At 41.0% G+C, this 22,885-nt stretch overlaps 1 protein-coding gene across 1 annotated transcript; it reads right to left on the minus strand.

Annotated features, from left to right (window-relative positions):
* Positions 1–11,090: 11,090 nt before the first annotated feature.
* On the minus strand, positions 11,091–22,585 carry LOC147322876 (somatostatin receptor type 2-like). The gene is made up of 4 exons (XM_086302835.1): positions 22,196–22,585; positions 19,217–19,902; positions 18,418–18,743; positions 11,091–17,454 (listed from the first exon to the last, which is right to left on the minus strand). Exons 2-4 carry the CDS (start codon positions 19,596–19,598, stop codon positions 17,023–17,025), a joined length of 1,140 nt encoding a protein of 379 aa, XP_086158961.1. The 5' UTR covers positions 19,599–19,902; positions 22,196–22,585; the 3' UTR covers positions 11,091–17,022.
* Positions 22,586–22,885: the final 300 nt, after the last annotated feature.

Raw genomic sequence — 22,885 nt, forward strand, 5'->3', positions numbered from 1 at the left:
TAAAACACCTAAATGCAAGTCACCGTGTGAGAAAAAAAGAAGCAGAATTTGAGGAAGAGCTGCACATGGATGACTCGGCTCCATGTTGACTCACAGTGAAAGCAAAAGATTGGTCATCAGATTTGATCTAATCTGCACCAAAGTGTTAAATGCAAAATAATGGAGAGAAGATGTCAAAGATTTAAACAAAATCAAAACAAAACAAACAAAAAACAACAACAAAAAAAGAAGAAATAGTTTGATAGGAAATATTTTTGCATCACCAAGGTGGTTCCCATAGAGCTATTAGCAAAAAACGTCCCATATAAGTGATTTACAGTAGATGAGCTGAAGTATCTGAAAGTCATGTCCCTCAAAAAAAGGAAACAAAAATCCAACAAACACCTGACAGGACCATAGAGATGGACTCTTCAGCTGATCTATCTGCAGTTCACCCAAACCTCTTAATAGAGGGGGGTCTTCTTAACGAAGAGAAACAGAGGGGGAAAGCCTCAGGTGTGCTAAAATACACAAGAATTGAACTGAAAATCAGTTGCAACCGGTCTGTTGGAGAGATGAGTCCAAATTTGAAACTTGTAGCTAAAATCAGCTTCAAGGATGGAAGTCAGGAAAGATACACAGCAGTAAGTGTCATTGTTCCATTGTTTCATGGAATTATGAACACAGAAAATTATAGTTCGATTCCGCTCCACCACACAATATGATGAAAGTCTCTGATTGGCTATAGTTTCACTCTTCACCGTGACAATTCAGTTCAGTTTCTTTTCAGTTTTAATTACACAATGCCAAATCACAATTTGCCTTAAGGTGCTTAATGTTGTTTTTATACAGAAAAAAACCAATGACATCTGGCTTAATGGATAGAGCTGGGCATCATCTGCATAGCAGTGAAAATTTATGCTATGGCTTTGAACGATAGTACCTAAAGGAAGCATGTATAATATCAACAGAATTGGTCCTGGTGAGGAACCCTGTGGAACATGTCAATGATCCCAAACATACTGGCCAAATAGAGAAACACACATTACACACTATTAGTCATGGACAAGCCTCTCCAAAGCCCGGACTTCAACATTATTGAAGCAGTCTGGGATCAAATGGACAGTGAAATGAACAAAAGGCAAGCAACATCCGAAAACTGCTATGGTGTGGGTCTAGGGACCCAGGGCTCATGTATTTTTGTATTTTGTATGTTTATTTTTCCATATGTAGGGTTTTGGTTGTTTTAAATAAATCGACTCTCCTTCACAATAAGAGTCCAGCGTTTGGGTCCTTCTTACCTCAACTCCACGGTCTGCCATTGCAATCCGTGACAGTTTAATCCCGCCATAATGGACCTGGCGGACTCAAGTGTTGCCTCAGAGAAGGAGTTGTTCTCCCAGCTCTGGGATTACTGCTGAAGCATAATCCAGACTGCGAGCAAACACCAGAGACAAATAGAGGTAGTGTTTTTTGATAACTTCCTGTCATCCTCTACCTTTTCTGTGAGCTTTTTGGATATGAGAGTAAGCTCCAGCTTTGAGCTGTTTGGTTTGGGCAGTCTGAGCAAGGAGGATTTGGCTGCCCTCCTGGGAGCCCTTGCTTCCTGTTTTTTTTCTGCATCGACGGACGGTTTTCCCACCGTCGCTTGCTGCTCACTTGTTGGAACCTCGGAAACTAAAGACTGTTTCTTCCCCGTTCACTGGCAATGCTAAGCCTGCTAAATGTGGAGAGAGAGCGGTTTTGGCTAACCTGTCCACTGTGGGTTTCTCTGAGTCAGTGGGCCTAGAGACTGTCAGTGGGCCCTGTAGCTACTAACTGTGAATCTGTTATGAGTAAACCAGGCTGAGGCTGCCACACCACCATCATCACAGATGCTCATGGCAGCTTCGCCACCATCATCTCCACCACCTGTGGCTGCCACACCACCATCGCCATTGCCTCAACCATCTGCAGCTGCCGCCCCGCTTGGGGGGACCCGCACAGCCCGAGCTGGAGGACAGCACGCCGGGGGTCTGTGGGCCGTCTGCTGTGCCTCAGGATGTCAAGGCACCTGGTTCTGCCTCGTCTGGCCATGCATGCCGGCCATCCACCAAGTTGCCCGGGCCATAGCCTGCATGACCTGAACGTCATGGAGCGTCTGCTGTGCAACGCTGCCGCCACTGGACCCGCGGACGGCCACCTGAGCCGCTAAGTTGCTGCCAAGGGATCCGCGGCCGTCCACCAGAGCTGCCATGTTACCAACACCAGGCCCGTGGCAGGCCACCTAAACTGTTTTGCCACAGTCGCCGCCCACTGGGCCAACCTCCAAAACTGTCTCACTGTCGCTGCTGGACCCGTGGCATGCCACCGGAAGGATCTCACCCGCATCGCCACCGGTTTGGTGGGCCACCTGAACTGTTCTGCCGCCACCATGGAAATCATGGTTTGTGGAACTGTTATGCGGCCTCATCAAGAGCGTGCTATTTAAGAAGGTGGCAGAGCTCCAGTCAGCGCAGGATTATACTGCGACAAACCTGTAAAGTACCTCCGTTGATGAGTGTTCGTGAACAACATTGCTGCTGTGGGTGTCCTGCTGAGCTGCGTGTTTTTGTGTCACCAGGAGACAGGAGCGGAGAGCGTCGTCAGGAGGGGAACTCACGGAGCTGAATTAGGTTTTGGAGTTGTCACCTTTTTACTGTTTATGGACACGTGCACGTGCACACGTGCAAAAAAACGAGCTTTTAATGTCCTCTGAGAATGTCATTTGATACTATTGGCTGATCGTGCGAATAGGTCCCTTCAACATTAAACTCTACAGAGCTAAGATTGCCAAGAAATACTCATTGTGAAGAAAGGCCCAACGAAGAGAATTTGTGTTGCTATACTGAAGAAAGTTCACAGTTAATTGAGTTTGTAGATTCTTGTATGCTGCATGTATACTACATGCAAATAACACCATTAGCCATGTTTTACTTTATTCTGACATTTACCATTATGTGGTCATCCTGTTAAATAGACGGTTAACAAGATTGAATATTTGTTATTTTTGCTTTGACTAAGCTGCCACATAAAAACATTAAGCAAACCCTCAATCATCGTAGTATAACACATTATTAAACATCAGGCATATCATAATAATCCACTGTGAAGGCATTTCAGCTGATTTGGTGCAAGTCAAAGGGGCAACAGGTGCAGCAGGGAGGCAACAATAAGACCAACCTCCAAGAAAGGAAATAGTTTTGCAGGTGGTGGCCACAGACGATTGCCCCTCCTATCTAATTTTTCAGCTTTCTCTTAGTTCCTGTCACAGCTGGCAGCACGTGATGGTGCATACAAGGCATTGCACAGGTAGTCCAACTCCTCCAGGAGGGGACACCCATACATACTACGACCAGAAGTAACTTCAAGCACAGTGTGGATGAGATACCAGCAGACGGGCGGTTATATGAGCATATTTGGACAGGCTGTAGAAAAGCATCAACGCAGCAGCAGGACCAGGAGGAGTGTTATCAGAGCCCTACAGGATGACCTCCAGTGGGATACTTATGTGTGTATTTCTGACCAGACTGTCCAAAAAAGGCTTATGTAATGTGTTCACCATGGTTTATGCTTCCTAGCTGGACAGATTGAGATCATTGATGTGTACTGACTTTGTTTTATACTTTGATATATTATTGCTTCATGTTTAAAAAGACCAAGAATAGTTTTAAGTGTAGGTTTTGATTAAATGAAAGCATGCTTTGCCATATATGTCCTGGGTGTGAATCTGTAGAGCCATGAAAAAGTATTTGTGTCGTTCCTGATTTCAGATTTTTTTAAAAATTTTTTATATATTGTCACTCTTAAATGTTACAGATCATCAAACAAATTTTAATAGTAGACAAAGACAACCTCGGTAAATACAAAATGCAGTTTTTATATGATGATGTCATTTATTATGGGAAAAGTTATCCAAGCTTACCTGAACCTGCATAAAAAAGTAACTGCCCCACACTGGGAAATTACTGCACTGTACTTTCCCAGTGTGGCCCATTGCGAAACTGAATGTGACACTCCTCATTCAGAGAACTATGAAGCTACGTGTTTTTGGCAAGTCTGGTATTACCTGAGGATACAGCAGTGACATTATCTGAAACTCGAAACACGTCTAATATGAGCACTCGGTATGTGAAGGTAAAGTATTTATTAGTATCCATGAATAAAGCCAAAAGGATTTATGGATTTAAATACATGCATTTGTTTTGATAAAAAGACTCACAGCAGGCGAGAGGAGATTTCATAAAGAGCAGTTTGTTGTTGGGGGTTTGTATTGTTGCGAAAAGTGTGCCGCAGATGGCGAACAACTGGTTCGAATTCTGAGAAAGAAAAAGGAGGTTGCTGTGCATTGTGGATCACACCTTTAACCAAATAACCCCTGTCAGAAACCTGAAGTCACCCAGAATAGATTTGCTGCAGGTGGGTAGTCAAATTCTTCAAAGGGAAAAGGAAGCCAGCTCACATGATTAAAACTGAAAACAATGAAAAATAGTCCAAACAGGACTAAATCAGCCTTGGTCTGATTTGCTGAAATATTTCATGCACAACATTTAGAAATGCTGGGTAGCAAGAAGAGTGAGTTTAGTTCTACATAGAGTGTTATCTTATTAGATATTCACTTGATTTGACTGCTTTTCACTGTTGACAATGATAGAAAATGTCGAGTTGTTGCTCCTGCGAAAGCATGGTGGTGTAATATTTTGGTGGGCACGATGAAGAAGAAATATAAATAAAGCCTGCAAAAACATCTTTGTTCCCATAAACCACTGGGATTTTGTCATTTTATAGGGAACACAAAAAGCAGCAGACTCTGACCAGCAGATGGAGTCACGCTACAGTATATGAAAGGATAATCTGCTCTGTGCACGTTCAACAGTAACTTCCAGCCTGGTCTATGTTCTGTTCAACATGGATTGCAGTGGTTTACACGCACCATCTTTTTTCTTTCTTCATGCCACTGGAACACTTTGTTCATCAGTTGTAATCCTCTTATGAAGGTGTTGAAACTCTACTTAGGCACAGGTTTGAAGAGGATGAAAGTAGGCTCAGTATGTGATGAAGATAGTATTGACAGGTGTATGAAGATATGTGATCAAAGGATGAGAGCTCATATGTCGAGCAGAGCTCTCCTGAAATGCCTCTTGGACCACCGAACACCCAAGAGGGGCGTCTTTGCTAGATCAAATAGACAGCGTTGCACAGTTGCACTCTCACATTTACTTTCTTCAGTGACGGTGTAGCATCTGTTTTCACTTTACCCATGCTGGGAAACACGATGTTCATTACAGAATAATGGAAAACCCAGACATCATCCTTTGCTTTGTCTATGCAGGTGAAAATTACTGTATTTACAACCAAGTGCTGTTATGAATACTAGATGGTTAAAATGCAACTATGTTTCTCTTTTCATGCATTCGTCCTGCAGAGGCTGTTATAATGAACCGACATGTTGTATTTGCACTATTTTCTACGGTGTCTTTGAAAGGTCAAACACACTGTGAAAACCATACAAAACACAACAGAAGTAGGAGAAAAAAAGCTAAAAAAAACCAAAAAAAAAATCCCAACCAAGGTAGAAAAACACTGGCTTATGATATAAATACTCATTCTCCATTTATCGCATTCAGAAGATTTTCAGAAAACTTGACCTCTGACCTTAAGGTCAAGGTCAAAGTTCAAAGTCTCTGAAATTCAAACTCATCTGAAAATCATAGTGGATGCACCTTTGGTATGAATTTGAATATGTAACATGAATGCATTCACAAAGTTGGGTATTCACGCTGTCCTGCAAGGTGACAACACCACATCACCCTTTTACCACAGTGGTTGAAGGGTGATGTGGTAGTGTTTTTAAAACCCCCAGGGTAAAAAAAAAGGGTAGAAACTATTGCAGTGCAGCCCAATGTAAGTAACTGACACTGTAATTAATGAAAAAAATGAAAGTAAATGAAAAAGAGGGAGGAATCATTCACGACTGCGTAACAAACAAAGTCACTTAAACTTCATTAAACTTTAATCTGCCATCAGCCATTGTCAGCCCTTATCCTTCCTGACTGATCTCCTTGTCACTTGTCACCCATTCAAATTGGCACAGGTAGTTCAACTCCTCCAGGGTGGCACAGCGTACTGCCACAACACTGTTTGCTGTGTCTCCCAGCACAGTCTCATAAGTTTGTGCCTTTATACAAGGAGAGTTGGACAGGGCATCAACCAGGGAAATGGACCGGTGTCTGCTCCTTTGTGCAAGAAAAGAGAGGAGGAATGCTGCCAGATCACCACAAAATGACACTGCAGTGCAGTGCAGTGTACATGACCGGTCACTTGTAGTGACAGGAAATTGTCAAATGCCATTTGTGTCTATTTTTCTGTTTGTTTTAGTATCTTTTGGCTCTTTGTTTTCTATTTAGGAACCCTCACTTTAGCTTCTTTTTTCCCTCTCTCTGCTCTTGTGGTGTCATCACTGTAAACTACCTACAACACCAAACAGTGAGTCTAGTTAAAGCTAACAGTTAGCTGGTAAATGCAATAACACTTTTGGCCATTAAATGCTTCCTCTCAGAGTTAAGGGAGACAAAAAAGAAAGGAACAAATGCAAAATAAGACTTACTATGGGACTTATTAATCAGAAAAAATAGACAGACACATCACTTGAAAACACAAAATCTAATGGTAATTCTATCTATTGCTAACATGACAAATACGTGATGTTGGGGTTTTAATAGTGAGGTGGAATGAGTAAAACTGCATGTCTGTTATCACAGCATACCGAATAATATTTCTTTGTTTTATGCTGATTTTGTGTGTGGCCACCTCTTAAACTCATGCACCGCGGCGTTGAATATATCAGAGTACGCTGCAGGAGCCTTTGACAACATTCTGAGCAAAAATAATTTATGCATGAATTATGTAAAATGCTTGTTTGTGAGTATGATTAAAACTAAGCTGAAAGCTGGCTCTTGAATGGATGATATGGCAAACTGCAAGGGAAACTAGGGCCATAGTGTTCTTTGACTCTTCACTATGTAAACAACAAACCTTAACACAGCGATTACTTATGTATTACTCATGTAAAAGCTTCTTTTAAGAATCCTTTTATGGAGAATCTGCTTTTCTTAAGTGCTGAAGTGAAGTGATGAATGCAGTCACGACAGCTGAATCTTGGTGAAGTTACATTTGGCAGAAGAGAAAAGCACAGAGCTTTGGGTGTGTGAAAACTCAAAAACTGTGATATAAAACGTGCGCTTTGTGATTTTACATCCCAATTTAATCTATCACAGAAACCCACCAGATTTCCATTTATTTTGTCAGTACCTAATTTTGTGGCGTTTCTTATGCTGATTGCATCTCAGCCTACTTTAAATTCACATTATGCAGAACTTTTCAAAAGACGTACAAGGAATGGTTTGATCGGCCATTTTTCCATCTGGTTATCGAAAAGGTCAGAGAGGCGCGATTATACCCCTCTGAAGCTTTGGCACAGTGCTGACCTACAATAATAAAACCAGGGGAGCATGGTCAGCGCTCACTGACATTTTTTAGATTGGCATTCAAACCTAATTCTCATAAAGCTTCAGCTGACGAAATATGGACATGAAAAATCTCCCTCTACTCTGAGCCTTTAATCCTCATTTCCATCCTCTCACCTGCCGCCACCACAATAAAACACCCCCGAGCACGACATTCATTATAGAATACATTACTTGTTTTTCGGAGTGGAACTGCAGCGCAGCCTGGCACGCCGTTCTGAGTCGTGAGTCATTCGGAGGCGACTCAGGCTGGAGAGAAAATGAGAAGTGATATGAGGGAATGGTGTTGCACGTAGGCTCACTGGTGTGTGGAAGGTAATAGATTGAGCTTTGACTGTTTCTTCTTGCCAGGGAATGTCCTCATAACCCCACATGAAACTAAATAAAACACACATTTTGACCTTGTCACAATAAACCTAATACGAAATAATAAATGAGAAGCTGTAACTCAAGTTTCCTAATTGCAATTATGTTCTTGTAGTTTGTTTGGGGTTTTGGGGGGATTTTTTTTGCAATTTTGACCTTGAACAATAGTTCTCTAGGCTTTTAAGGTCTTATAAATTTTCTTTTGGTCAGTTTTGGGTTGAATTTCAGTCAGTGGTTTTGGAGATCTTGTCAAAAGTGATGGAATGATTATATTCGGCTTTTGGTTTTCCTGTATTACCATCTGGAACGCATCAAATTGGACACTATTTCCTTATTCTACATGAAAATTATCCCAAACACACTGTCAATACAGTAAACGCATACCTGGATAGAAACAATGGAATACTATCAGTCATGGATTGTCCCCCCAGAGCCGTGACCTGAACTTTACTGAAGCAGTGCTGCATTATTTTGACAAAGAAGTGAACAAAAAGCAGCGGAGATGTCCTTCAAGAAGACTGGAGAACTATTCTGAAGTCTACATATATTCAACTTGTTTATATGTTAACAGGAAGTAGTAGGATTTTTCTATCAGGAGTAGCCCTGCTCATTTGATCTCCTTTAGAACAATAAGAAATCTTTTCGAATGTTACTCTCATGTCACAAAACCTCCCCCCGAACACACAAAAAAGACCAGATCAGCCCTGATACTGTAATTGAGTGCTAGCTCCCTCTTTACAATTAGGGCAACTTTATGATTCATAACTGGAATCAGAAGATTTTAAAGTCTTATAGAGAGCAACACCCAAATTTCCCTTTAAACAAAAGCCACACTAACAGCACTAGTACTGACCAACTGCTAATGTGAATATGCACACGTGAAGAAGTTCCAACTCAAAAAATGGAATAAATGTCAAGTTCAGAAAAGATTAACAAACAGTTACATTACATTTCATTATTTTTAGCAGTGTAGCCAGGGGAAGACTGAAACAATGCGTGAAGCCAGGAACTGGACTCCATCCACTCTGCTCACACAAACCCCAGAGTTCCCGTAATTATATTCCTGGATGTCCACTATGTGTTTTCCCTCTTTTTTGGCAAATAAATAACATTCTAAATGAAGGCGAAAGAAAATAGAAGAGTCAATAACTCTGGAAAAGCTGTCCAGAAAGATTCATTTCATTTTTAAATATTTTCCGTGCTGAAAAGAAGGACTAATGAGCCTGTCAGGCCACATAAAACAATTAGCCTATGCCTTATAGAGAGAGAATGAGATGCAGATTTTACACTAATACAATGAAAAAATCTATATATTCAGTTCAGCTAAGTATCAGCTGTTTTACACACTTTAACTGAAACTGAATAAGCCCTGACAATGCAAATAAGCTTAAACGGTAAATTACATAGCTAGTATTTTTGTGTTAGTGTTTCAGCATACATTTCTTTTATTTTTCCCTCTTACCTCCACCTTTCCTTTGACTTACTCAGCAACGTAGCTAATGTTCAGTAGAATTCGGTTTGATTTATATAGTGGCAGGTCACAAAAGTGACCTCAAGGAAATTCCTATTGTAAGGTAAAGACAGCTAAAATGTTAAAAACGTTGCACCTGATGTGTAGATTGCAGAAGTTCTTATTTTGCCAGAGCTCAGGTTGAATAGCTCAGGCAGGTCCCTCACAGGTAGTTTGACAATAGGACTTGTTATTTAATCTACACACATTTTTTTATGAAATAGAAGTAGAAAAGTTAGACCACACAATTGTCTAAATTATATGAATGTAAAAATCTGTTTTCATGGCTGTTGTTTGTCATGTTTTGTTTTAAATGACTTATGCAATTTTACTACAATATTTTTTCCTAGCTTTAGCTAGAAGATTTAAACCTAATAAAAGTTCTAAGGCTAACATGGACCTCAGTCGAACAGGGATAGAGACCTGTCAGCGACACCATGGCGACGTTGCTACCATCGCTCCATCGCTAGAGAAAAATGGTGTGAGTGGTCGCTGTGAAATCAGTAAAGAACCAGCCATGGTGGCCTGGAGAGCAGTCAGTGACCCTAAGCAAAAATGTGCAATACCTAATGGGTTGAAGAGATATTGTTGGGGGGGGGGGGGGGGGGGGGTGCTCCTGTACCTGCATGAAATTGTTGCCAACAGGTTGTGCTACCTAAAAACTACATTTCCTCAGAGATTGTATGAAAAACGCTGACTTGTCTGTGTACACATTTACCAACTACTTGCCATTTTGTAGTGAAAATGTGAAGAATGTGCTACGGTTGAGATTGTTCGTTGGTGAACTCGTTGTTGTTTGTGATTAGGCGCATTTTTTACTTTTGGTAATCCCCCCCCAATATCTCAGTTTTCGATTTGTGTCACCATTTTTTGAGTTTGACTTGGTGCGCAATTAGTATTTGCCAACAAGTCGGTGTCTTCCATACAAACTAGATTGATGACAGCAATCTGCTAGCACCGAAAATGTTTTTTGTTGAGTGACTTTACTCAGTGACAGCCAGGAACTTCCAGGAACATACTGCCAAGTGGTCAGTGAATCCTTTATTTTGCCTAAGTGATCGGAAATCGCCAACTGGTCTCTAGGCTCGTGTGACGGAAGCAGGATTTATGGTCCTGCGAATGTGTCGGTCTGTGTACACGTTTCCATTCAGACGGCAGGGTTTACCCACCCCAGATCTCCTAAAAGTTGCTGTCACTGGAAGCAGATGATGTAAACGACTGCGACAAATGTTGGAATGTTGGCCAGATTAGAGATGGGAGTGACAGCGCGGATCTGGGAGCTGTGAAAGAAACTTCAAAGATAAAAAAATGCATCGTGCCGTCATCTGTCACATGACCCAGCCCTTGCAAGTCATGGTTATCTGTCAATTTTAAGCTCACATTGCGACATTAACATTTAGGAAGCCTTATTTGCCATGACTACTATCGCAGAAGACGACGCTAAGGATGGGGTGAGATGGATGCAGGTAATCAGCTGTGGCTCCTGAAAGAAGCATAACATGCTTAACATGTTACGGAGATCCTGGTAGTGCTTATTTGCACAAACACAAAGTTCAAAAACATAAAAGAGGAATCATAAATGTAATACCTAGTCAGACAAATACATATCAAAACACTATCTCTGAAATGCACTAAAATCAATGCTTAAATGTTATATCACAAATGCATTTTTTATTCTCAAATCAATGGTTTAGTGCTTTAAATGTTTATCTTTTTAGAAATACAGCTCATATTTTACAGTTTATAACAGCACTTACAGTAAATGCTGAGTAAATGATTATGGAAATCTCAATACGGTTGGAATCAGACATCCCCCCAGACAACAGGAATGTTAATAGCTAGGCAGTAGTCCACACTAACACATACTCACAGCCAAACGTGCATTCAGTAACTCACAAACACACCAGTTTAACCATGGCCCGCATTTTAATTGCAGAGACAAGGACACTGACCTGTCCATTACAATCATTGATCACGTTATATTCTACAGTATGCAACAACAGAGTCACAAATAAACATCAGCTTTTGACATTAAAGCACACAAACAGAAGCTTTGTACGCTGGGGAGATAGCAGTAAAAGTAATACACTCTACATCTCTGTTATGTTTTAGTTACCAACATCTAGAGTACAAAGGCCTTTGGTTGGTTGGTGTCTGGGGAGTAAGGGTGAGAATGAAGTTTTGTTGTACACTGATGTCTTTACATGATTGGGTTCAAGGCACATCAATAAAAGTAACAGCACAGAAATGTACATAATCACGTCTGCACATGGCCGGTATCAAGCAGTTTATTACTAGTTGGTGTAGTCAGGATTATAGTGTGATATTCACCCAGAATCTCCTGATTTTAACCTAAAATGACAGAAAAGTATGGCCTATTATGAGACTAGGGTGCATGTTTATGCATTTTCTTTCTGTGTATTACCAAAAACGAAAAAAGCATCACCTAGTAAAGTGTGTAACACTGGTTTTGGTTGGTACTGTGATGCAAAAAGTGGAATATTAAGCCACCATCCCCATGCAGGAACAAACAGAAGATACATACTGAATGTTTATAACGAAAGGTGCATCCTCAGGAATGCACTATTAGCCCTTCGCAAATTAACGAATGTTTCCAAGGAAAGAAACGGCATACAAGAAGCCAGAGGTCTCCCGTGCCTCTGCTTCTGCCTCTCGTCTGTACACTATACAGTGATGGGCACCTGCCTTGAAAGGCAGACGATTGCCCTTTTCACATTAGGTGCTGAATTGTACCCAGCAAGTAACTAACCAAGATACCTGCTAATTTATTTATTCATTTTTAAATTTTTTTGTGAATAAAATGACCTAATTCCAGGTCTTGACTTCACAAAATGACAAAGAAAGCAGCTACTACAAACAGCGTCTCATTCCCCCGGCTCTCCTTTGAGCACTACATTTACACTGGCTTTGGCACAAACTATCTTCACCAACATCTATTAAACACCACGATGGTCCCGTAAGTACATTTAGCGTGTCCGAGTAGCCAGTGGAAACGGTGTTTTGTGTGTTTTCTTCAGTATGGTTCAGTACATTTCGTCGTTCACTTTAGGTGGGTGTAAAAAGTGCGTCAGCTCACATTTCACTCCACCAGCCGTGAATGTGACTGAAAGACTGAGAAAGAAACAGACAGAAAAACACAGAGAGTTCAAGTAATTAACTCTGGATGATGGGAGATCAGTTCTCACACTGCAGGCTTGAAGACGCTAAATACCTTAACTGCAGTGGGTGAGGATCTGAAATGAGTCTTTTCACCGCGGTGCACATGTTATTTAGTAAAGCAGAAAAAGGAAAACATACTAAAATATACTGCATGTTTCATTACGGTTCCTGTTTACTGTTCACTCTTTGATTGCTGTTACATACACAGTCCGGTCGCCATCGTCATTTCATGTATTTTTCAGACTATAGTACAAGGATGTCTGTGTGACAGAGTATGAAACAGGGCTAAAGCACATTAAATCACAGCATGCCTACAAACTTCCATAAACATGATTCATAGGGTATCTTTGTAATCCTGTTCTGACCTGTTACTGAAGGTGCGACTGACCCTGCTGGAAATACTACCTGCAGCAGTGACAACACAGACAGAATGTCACGACAAATTACTGGGTGTGTTGCCTGCTACAAACTGGGACTTGCCTCTCTGTGTGTGCAGAGCCTCACATTAATATTATTAGGAGTAGCCTCTTCTACCTCATCTCTTTTGATTGCATTGATTGCGAGCTTCCGGCCTGACTGATATACTGGAACCAACTCAATCTGACAGTGGAGCGTGTACCCAGCAATCTTGTTGTTGCTGTAGAGGCTTTGACAAATAGTCTGGGAACCAGGTGTTGTGAAGGTGTCTTGTGGAAGTGGATGTGAGTAAAATCATGATAGCTAGAACAGAACGGGATGTGTTCTGTGGACGTGGTAAGGGTTTCTAAATTCAGGCTATTGTGAAGATCTTTTTGCTGAAGCCCATTTTGCTCATACAGAATAAATTATATCTATATTGGTCATGTTTTTGCTAGCCAGTTGCTGTAGGTAAGTTAAAATTAGTAATGATGGACGATATAAACACTATCTGATATATAAGAAGACTTCCAAATCAAAGAGGCTAAACATATCCTGTAGCCCTTGTGGCTCCATGGCTTTACTTAATCTAAGCCCTGACTTTAGCATGCTAACATCTTTACATTGATAGCAGTTTATTATGCAGATATTTATTGAACATTTTTACTCCTTGCTAACATGTTAGCTTGCTAATGTTTCTGACTGAGTTGCAAATTCAAGGAAAGCTAGCATGCTAACATGCTAAACACAATGTTAAAAGGTTAACACACTCGCTAAATATCTGTATAATATAATTGTCAGGATGTCAGCATCAATGAGCGCCTACTTTTCCAAGGGCTCTAGTTCCAGAAGGGAATTTCTCCAAGAAACCTTCATATTAAATGTTTGAAGCCTTGACCCAAGCTGAGCAGCTACCAGGTGAACTGTAACATGAAAATCTGTTTATATAAATACTTTGAATGGTGAAGGAACTACTACATTCCTCAGCAAATATCTCCCAAACTTCCTGAATTTAATCCTTGACATTACTGTAGTCTTTTTGAATGAATTTTATAATTTGTGTTGTGTGTGTTTGGGATTAGGGTTTCTTACGTTTCATGCTCATTAAGTGTTAGTGGGTTTGAACATTTCCATTACAACACCAGCTTTAACTAATCAGAGGCATTGCTGTTTAAATTTTGGACATCTACTTTTGACTGATTCAGTATTATGTAGGTCATGGTCAAAATCCTGATGAAGACTATGAATGGAATTGGCACTTTTCAAAACTCACTATTTTATTTTGGGACTTATTCTGGACAGAAAAGTCATGTTTCCCTTATACCATGCTCTCTATTCAGCTCTGTATGTTCTGGAACACAGAGTATCTAACTAAATATGTATACAGGCGTTTAAACCTGCTGAACCAATAACTTCTTTCCATTAGTTTTGCAGGTAATTGGATTTTAAACCACATTATCAAATAGTGTAAATGACAGACCTGACGATGGCAATTGATGGAATGTTAAGGGATCGCCAAAACATCTTAATTCATCAAAGAGGTCTGATCAATTTAGCAAAATAGTGAACTGACAGACCAACACTGCCGAGGCTTGAACCACCCTGCAAGCAACCCAGAGTCTCAAAATATAGATCTAAATATATATAAATGTCCGGTAATAATAGACTTGGTCGCAAATTTGAGCTATAGCTGTCTACTTATTATTTCCGCTCTTAATTCAATGCATTAAATGCAATTGAGAGATAGTGAAATACTATTCAAAATATGTTGATCATAATGCTGTTTGCCATATACCGCAACAACAAACTCTAGCGACTGTGAAGACCAACTACATGTGGTTTTAAATTTGTTTTGACCTGATATTTTCATATATCTAAACTTTGCTGAACTGTTCATTTGGACATAAAACTTGAATGTGTCCGGAAATGTGTGACATGTTCCCAGCAGCAGTGTCCTTGATTTTAAAAGAGGGGCTATTATGCTAATTTCCAACTCCATGTCATGAATTATTCTTGGGGTTTACTAGAGTAGCTTTGCGCAGTAAAAGCTCAAAATTATACCATACTGAGCATTGATGCAGCACCTCATTTCACCCTCTGTCTGAAACAAGCTCTAGTGCCAGTTTTCTTCTGATTGGCTGCCCCTCGCAAGCAGAAGGTCTGAAAAGGCAGAGCTTCGTGCTCACAGCAAGAGCTATAAGCCTGAGATGATAATTTTAGGAATATTCCGTCTCACTGACATCCTAGAGAGCCGATTCTAGAAAAAACTAATCACGAAGACCAAATGTTTGGATCTTAGATGTTACCTGTACATACACAAGCCTCATTATTTCAAACTACATGTTTAATATGGACATCCATCACACAGGAAATCAACAAAAGCACTCCATTTAATATTCCTTAAAAAAGGACTTTACGGAAGTGCAAATGCATCAATTGTTACTAGACTATGCTGCCTCTCGTGGTCGTGTTTCTTATTACCATTTAGCAAACAAGTCCACGACAAATGACTTTTTAAATGTAATACACTGTATAAACTGCATGTTTGAGCTATCCTTACATTTATTTATGAAGAAATACATCCCGGCTCTGGAAACACTGTGTCTTTGAAGAAATAATGCATTATTTTTCAAGTTGTCACCTTGATCTCTTCCTGTCAGTCATGCTAACACAGCACACTTCAGTCTTCAAAGCATTGTCCTCACGTGTGTTGTGTTCTCAGCGCATACACTTCATCCACAAGCTTTAGTTCTTTTTTTATGTCTCTGCGTCTCCTTATCCATCCATCTCTCTCTCCTTCCCTGTTCGGTTACATGACACATTTGTCCGCCTTCTGTGAAATTTCGGCATCTTTGCAGGCACACACTGGCTGAACCAAATGTGAGTCTGAGCAGAGTGTTACGACATTAAATTGGGAACTCTTACATTGCCAAAACACAGCACTTTACACTTATGGGGGCTCTTTACAACGGCACAAAGTAATGTAAAGTTCAGGATATGGTAAAAATACTTTTGATGGGACTTTACAAACTCAGCAATACACAATGTAATAGCAGGTTTTTCCTTTAAAATTGTTTTTGATTTCAACACATCCACATTTGTGAAGTTTCCCAAGAGGTTGAGAGAAAGCCTTTTTCCTATGCACAAAGTCAAACTGTTGTAAGGGAACAAGGTTAGAGACAGACACAGTTTCCCATTCTTTCACTAAATCAATAATCCAGGATGTAATATTCAGAGGTTTGCAGATCTGTAGCTTCTTCCATCTTGATACCAGCTAGAATGGAGAGAAAATAACATCCTTTGTTTGTCGGCTTTGCCGTTTCGTTGCCCCGCTGATCATGTAAGACCAGACTAATCACCTGATATGAATAAAATATGAGCATGAACCTTCAGGTTGTAGACTCAGATTCTTATCTTCGAGGCTCTGGGGAATTACAGAGCTGGCTGTTTTCAATCAAATGTTTTGCCTACTTCTCTCCATGGTACTTCCACATCCAGAGAAATCGTTGCCTAAAGTTTTTTAGCTAACACACACACACACACACACATTTTAAAAAAGAGAAAAAAATCAGTCAACTAGAGCAAGGATGGTACTCGGTCCCCTCAGACTTCTCTCTGCCATTGGAGTACTATCCAAAATATTTCTTCGTCCTTTCCACCACGCTCCACTTTCACATCCTGCCTCTTCAAGATCATTTCGGGCAACTCCATAAAAGCTTGAAGCTGGCAAGCACAAATAGCATTCTTATAAATGTTTCATGTCACTTATCTCTGAAAAGTACTTGAGTAAAATACATATTCTTGCTCCGCCTTAGGGTTAATAAGCTCAAGTTGCTTCATTAACCCAATTAACAAGAATTTTGAGCTCGAGTCAGTGCACTTCCCCTGACCTTTAAAAAGATTAAGAAATTGTTTATTTTTCAATTCGACTTTGCTCATGCATCAGTGTCCACGAGCAGTTCTTACATCATCCGTTTTCTCATTTGTGTTTTAACTTGGGGTTACCACAGTACACTGGCAGCCTGTCAGTCTGTTACTGGCACTCCTTTAAATGCTGGTCTGCAGTTCGCCATTGAGCAGGGTAGGATTGTGAGTGTACAGGTTGGCATTAATAATCGAAGCTTCGTTAATCATCTTGCTCCTGTCTGCCCTGCTGTCGCTGCGCTCTACCTCATCCAGGCCTGCCACCTTTTTCAAGCACAGAACATTCTGAAAACTCTTCTTGAAGTTGTCTGACAGGAAGGCGTACAAGATGGGGTTGGCGCAGCTGTTAGCGTAGCCGAGCACCACCACGAAGTCGAACGTGCTCTTCACAGCAGAGGTGGGCTTGATTGAGCCGGTGACAGAGGTAACATTGAAAATGTAGAAAGGCAGCCAGCAGAGGACAAACACCGCCACCACGATGGACACCATCCGGGTCACCTTGCGCTCTGAACGCTTACGCTTTGTGGAGCCCACACGCAATCCGGATGACTTCACCTGGCAAAAGGAATGGCTGTCAGTGGCTTAAAAGTTCCCAAATAAAAAAGTACAGTGTTTCCATAGAAACATCCTAGTATTATCGGGTTTTTTCCTAGCTGGGCTAGGTAGCCTTTCAGGACTAGCTAGCCAAAATCAAAGTCCTATTACCCTGTTGTAAAAACAACAGTGATCTATGGGTTGATAAAATTGTGTCTACGGACACGTTTTATTGCAAGCCAACATTAAACTAATGACAGAAAAGTGTTTAAACAGACATTATTAACATATTTACATGTTACATGTTAGCCGCCTAGCTTAATTGATTCTGACGATTGAGGACTCTGGAATGTACTAATAAAAGTGCACACTCGGTATGCACAATGGCTGCCATCTTGGCAACGAAACAGAAAGGAAGACACTACTAATCAATTTTCAGCCACTAGCAAAAGGCTGCACTGTAACTGAAAATAGCGAGTTCAGTGCTAAATAGCTAGCTAACTACCAGGGAACATTTTCAGGTTTCAACACTCTATGTGTTGTGGCATTATTTGATGTTTATGCATGATAAAGTGATTTAGTAATATGTATCTTCAAAAGACTGTAAATATTCCCAAAATGCTGTAGCTGGGAAAAGAACCAGATTTCCCAAATGCAAATCATGTGGAAATTACTTCAATCACAAAGAAGTATTTAGTATGCATAGTGTCATAAGTGCAAGCATAGGATCAAAGGATCTGGATTAATGTTCTTTTCCTTTATGTATGTACTGCATATTAGTTGAAGCAAAAAAATCTATTTAGTTAAAAAAGAAAAGGAGACTGTTATTAGCTTTTTTTCATGAGACAGTGGCAGTGTTGTTGATTTCTGAGCTAACATTTCAAACTAATTGAAGTGGACCACCAAAACGTTGAATCTGCAATGTAACCAAATCTTGTTGGATTTTTGTTGTGTAATTTAGAGCGTGCAGTTGCGGACTCTTACCTTGACTATAATGAGCAGGTAGCACATACATATAACTGCCAGCGGCAGGAAGAACCCAATGAAGAAGGTGTAGAATATGAAGGCCGTGTAGTAGACATCCTGAGGCTCCGGCCACACAATGCCACACACTGGAACCTTGTTCAGTCCACTGAAGATCAGAGTTGGCAGGATGACTAACAACGACACACCCCATACTGTGAGGTTAATTAGCTTTGCTACACGGGGTTTCCGCCATTTTGTAGACTTAATAGGGTGAACCACAGCCAAGTATCGATCGATGCTCATTACCATGAGACAGAAGATGCTGGTGAACTGATTGAGAGAGTCTGGGATGGTGTAAAGAATAAGAAAGAGCAGAGGAGTGGAGAAAGGTAGAAGTTGAGTTTAGACTCAGTAACACTTGATTAAAAAATACATGTATGCTGCTGTGAGAACCGATGAAAAAAACGAACACAACCAGTTTTTGCTTATAGTACAGACTAGAAACAAGAAATCATGTAAACGCATCACATTGTATCTATTTCATTACCTTTCTTTAGCAAATCGTTAGCTTCATAGCATAATTGCCTAAGTCAATGACTTAGGCACTTGTGCTATGAAGCTAACGAAATGGAACACTTTAACACCAGGTCTGATGTGACTGAGCACCAACTACGTGTTGGCACGACTTCAGTTATTTAAAACAGTTTTTAATCACATTTTTCAACCGAGATTTGACATCTCAAATGGTTGTTCAAACAGCATCAAAATGTTTGCCGAGTTTCCGCTGTGAACCATTAACCATATGCTTTTCACCCACCTACGCTCAAGATCATTCGGCACAGAGCCTCTCCGAAGGGCCAGTGCACCAGCGCCAGCTGCAGGGCGATGAATGGCAGGCTCATCATGCACAGAACATCTGCCACTGCCAGGTTGAGGATGTAAATGTTGGTCACCGTCTTCATTTTGGCGTAACGTAGAATAACATAGATGACCAGGGTGTTACCACACAATCCCACAGCGCATACCATGAAGTAGATGAAGGTAATGACCACTGAGCTGGTCTTGTCCTGGTGATGCTCCTTGTCTTGGGAAATGTTGAAGCCCAGGTCGGAGTCATTCCCTTGGATGTCGTACCAGAAGGGCTCAGGGATGGAATTGTTAGGGGAAGTTGGGAGGAAGGGCAACTGATCCAAGGCCATGACTGCTGAGAGCAAAGTGGTCTAATTTCCTAAAGGGTTATGGGTTTCTCTAATCCAGGGTACAGTGATAATGGGAAATATTAATGAGTCAAGGGTTCAAATGACATGTTTCAAAGAACTGCTTTTACTAATAAAAGTTACAGAAATACATTTAAAAGAGGCTTTGAGTGATGGATTCAAGGATAAAGGTAAGAGCCTGGGGTCCTGGGAATATAAGACTTTGACTTCCAAGGGTGTGGGGCTCTAGGGATAAGAATGACTCAGAAATTTTCACATAGGAGGAGCATCAATTATCACATCTCAGCTGCAGAGAGACAGTAAAAGAGAAGGGTGGGTGGGGAGAGAGACAGCAGAATAGAAAGCAATAAGTTGGGTTGAAGAACAGGGACCATTTCATTTGACAAAAAATAATAACAGTCCTCCAAGATCCATGGCAACAGTTGCAAGGTTACTTTACATAACTGCTTTCACACCTCACCAGAGCATCATGTACAATATTCTCTCTAGAGAATCCTCTAAATAGTACCTCTATATGTTGTGTGTGATTATCCTTAATGCTGCTTATTTCGCTCACAGCAACATTTTTGGCACGCAGCAGCGGAGAGGAGATAGCCAGCACTAAATTGTACATGATGTGCAGTTTCATAAATATAACATTTTTGCCACTTTCTCCTTAATTTGACACAAAAAGAAAAACAGTAAGTAAACCAACTATGGGACTGGGAATTACCTCAAACATCAAGCTGTTTACTTATTGAAAAGCCAACATTTGCATTTGCACATTTTTGCTCATATGTCAGGCAAAGGTAGCACAGCCGACAGGAAGAGATCAAGGTGACTGTGTGTTTGAATTTGATGCCTTTTTTTCTTCCTTTCTCACTCAGACCATAAATCCTGTGATGCTACAGGTCGGGGGAGTGTGCTAATATGTGTTTACGCCTCCCCCACCTATGCATACATGCAAGAAAGAAAAAAAAAGGACGCCTGAGCAAGAGAACGCCAAGGGCATCGGGGAGCTGAAGACAAATGTTTATTCAATTGATCTCGAGGACAAACAGCTCTGACACTGGAGCGAGATCGCTCACTCTTCCCCATCCAGTGACAGGTCTGGCTCAGCAAGGACAATAGTCCACTTCTTGCTTTCATTATTTACACGAGATGGGCCTGTGTAAAGCTGTTTAGATAATCCACTTTGAGTAAACAAGGTCATAAAAGATCACAAGTATTCAGGAGATGGCAAGTGAAATGCTTACATCTCTGGATCACACTAGACATCATTCCACAAACTGATTTTCTTGCAATTAACTGTTTAAGCCCTTAAAACCTTGCCTCGCCTTCCTCTCATGGACAGTTTAACATGTAAAACTTACTAATTTCAGATTAGTTTCAGTGTAGACCTTCAGTGGAATCCTTTGTTAGACTAATTATTGGTGTCTACACTGTTGTTTCATGAACATGGACTGTGCTAGGAATCAAAATTTGGAATCTATTCCTGCTTAGTGGTCCTTGTTTTAGCGACACTTGTGGTTACTGGTGGTAACTGCAAGCGCCGGAACGGCGACTCAAACTGCTACCCCCCCCCCGCCCAATCCCCCCCCCCCCCCGAAAACCCCCCCAAAACTACTGAACAATAAAAAAAAATGTGGTTTACAAAAATCACGTTTGAAATTAAACACCCAAAACTGAGATATTCAGTTGAGAAAAAATAAATAAAACAGCAATTCTCTAAAATTAATATTAGCATTTGTTAATAGATGAAGCTCTGCTCGCCACAGTTGTCTGTGAGGATGGAGTGTCAGAGAGAGAGAGATTTTATAGTGTTATTTGCTAGCAGGAGGAGGGATGCGCAATTAGTAGCTTTTTTTGTAATTTAATTATAAAGCAGGATAATCACATTTTTAACTTAAGCAGGGGGATTTGGTTTATTAAAATAATTGCAAAAGAAAAAACATCCAATAAGCTTTGCTTCCCACAAAAAATGCTGGATGGGTGTCAGGAGCTGCGTCTTGGCTCAGCTCTGGCTGTGCGAACAGTGATGCCGAGGAATCGGCAGTGGCACGGCTCAGCCTCACAGCTTACCTGCAAACTGCGCGCCCAACAGGAAACTTTCCATCACATCGGCGCGGAAAACAGCGGCTGAATAATGAGCAGGTTTGGTTTGTCTTTCATCTCAGTGACAGGGGGATGAAACACGGCACCGAACCTTTGACTTATTAACCGACAGATAGAGATATTTATTTGCCAAGCAGCTGCTGTCTCTGGATTGCACCTGTTCCAATGATTTTTGCATGATTGCCCTAATCATTAAAGAAAATCAGAAACTATATCAGAAAGAGACGCGCGGCAATTTTTTTCATTTTATTTGAACATTTTCTCTTGCCAAAGACTAAGCAAGTAGAAGTAAGTGAAATTCCTCCATTATGTGTATGCGCAACTTCATCATAGCCTGAACCTCGCCAAAAATATAACTTACATCAGACTCCCACTAAAGTGCGCACAAGCAAAGCAAAGTGCGCACATGAATGAACATGATTTTTTTTAAAGATCATAATAAAAATCGGATCAGTCTCATTGCCCCCACCAATTTCATCACTTACTTTTCCACAGAAAAATACCATCCTCATATCACGTCCAGAGTAGCAAAAGTGTCCCGAGAACCCGAGAATGCGAAGTCCTGCCGCCCCCGAAGCGGCTCTGACCTACTGGAAAGCTGCATCCCGCCAGCCTCTCCATCCACCTGCTCCTAACTTACGCACGGCGCCGGCATTCAGTCGCCCTAATCAGAGCTGCTGATCGCGCTACATCTCTCAGGCCATTGTTACCTCCGAGAAATAGTCCACGTTTGTAAAAGGAAAGACTAAAACAAAAACAAAAAAACACAAGAGAATGAAAAATAAAATAAGGTGGCGTGCGCTCGCGAGTGTGTGTCCAACTGGAAAGTCTTGGCGAGGAGTCAGACAGAGCGGCAGGACGCGCGCAGCACCGAATGGAGAGAGAGAGTGTTTCTGACAGAGAGAGAGAGAGAGAGAGAGACGGGTCGAGTGATAGATCAGCAGCAACGTGTCACTGTGCGTCGGTGTCCTACAATTTGCTGATTTCCATGCACATGAGCTGGCTCTGCTTCTGCTGTCCTTTTGAAAAACCCTGCACAACTCCCCAGCTGCACGCTGGCTTCTGTATCAGTGTGTCTAAGAGGTATATTTAAAAAAAGGAAAATTAATAAACATTTGGAATATGGAAAATTGCACATACCATTTTGCAGGGAGCTTTTGTTCTCCAGCTGTGTT

Source organism: Aulonocara sp. 'chitande type north' Nkhata Bay, linkage group LG8, assembly GCF_057382095.1.
Source record: "Aulonocara sp. 'chitande type north' Nkhata Bay isolate Kocher_YH1m ecotype deep benthic linkage group LG8, A_spYH_male_GT1.1, whole genome shotgun sequence".
Taxonomy (NCBI): domain Eukaryota; kingdom Metazoa; phylum Chordata; class Actinopteri; order Cichliformes; family Cichlidae; genus Aulonocara; species Aulonocara sp. 'chitande type north' Nkhata Bay.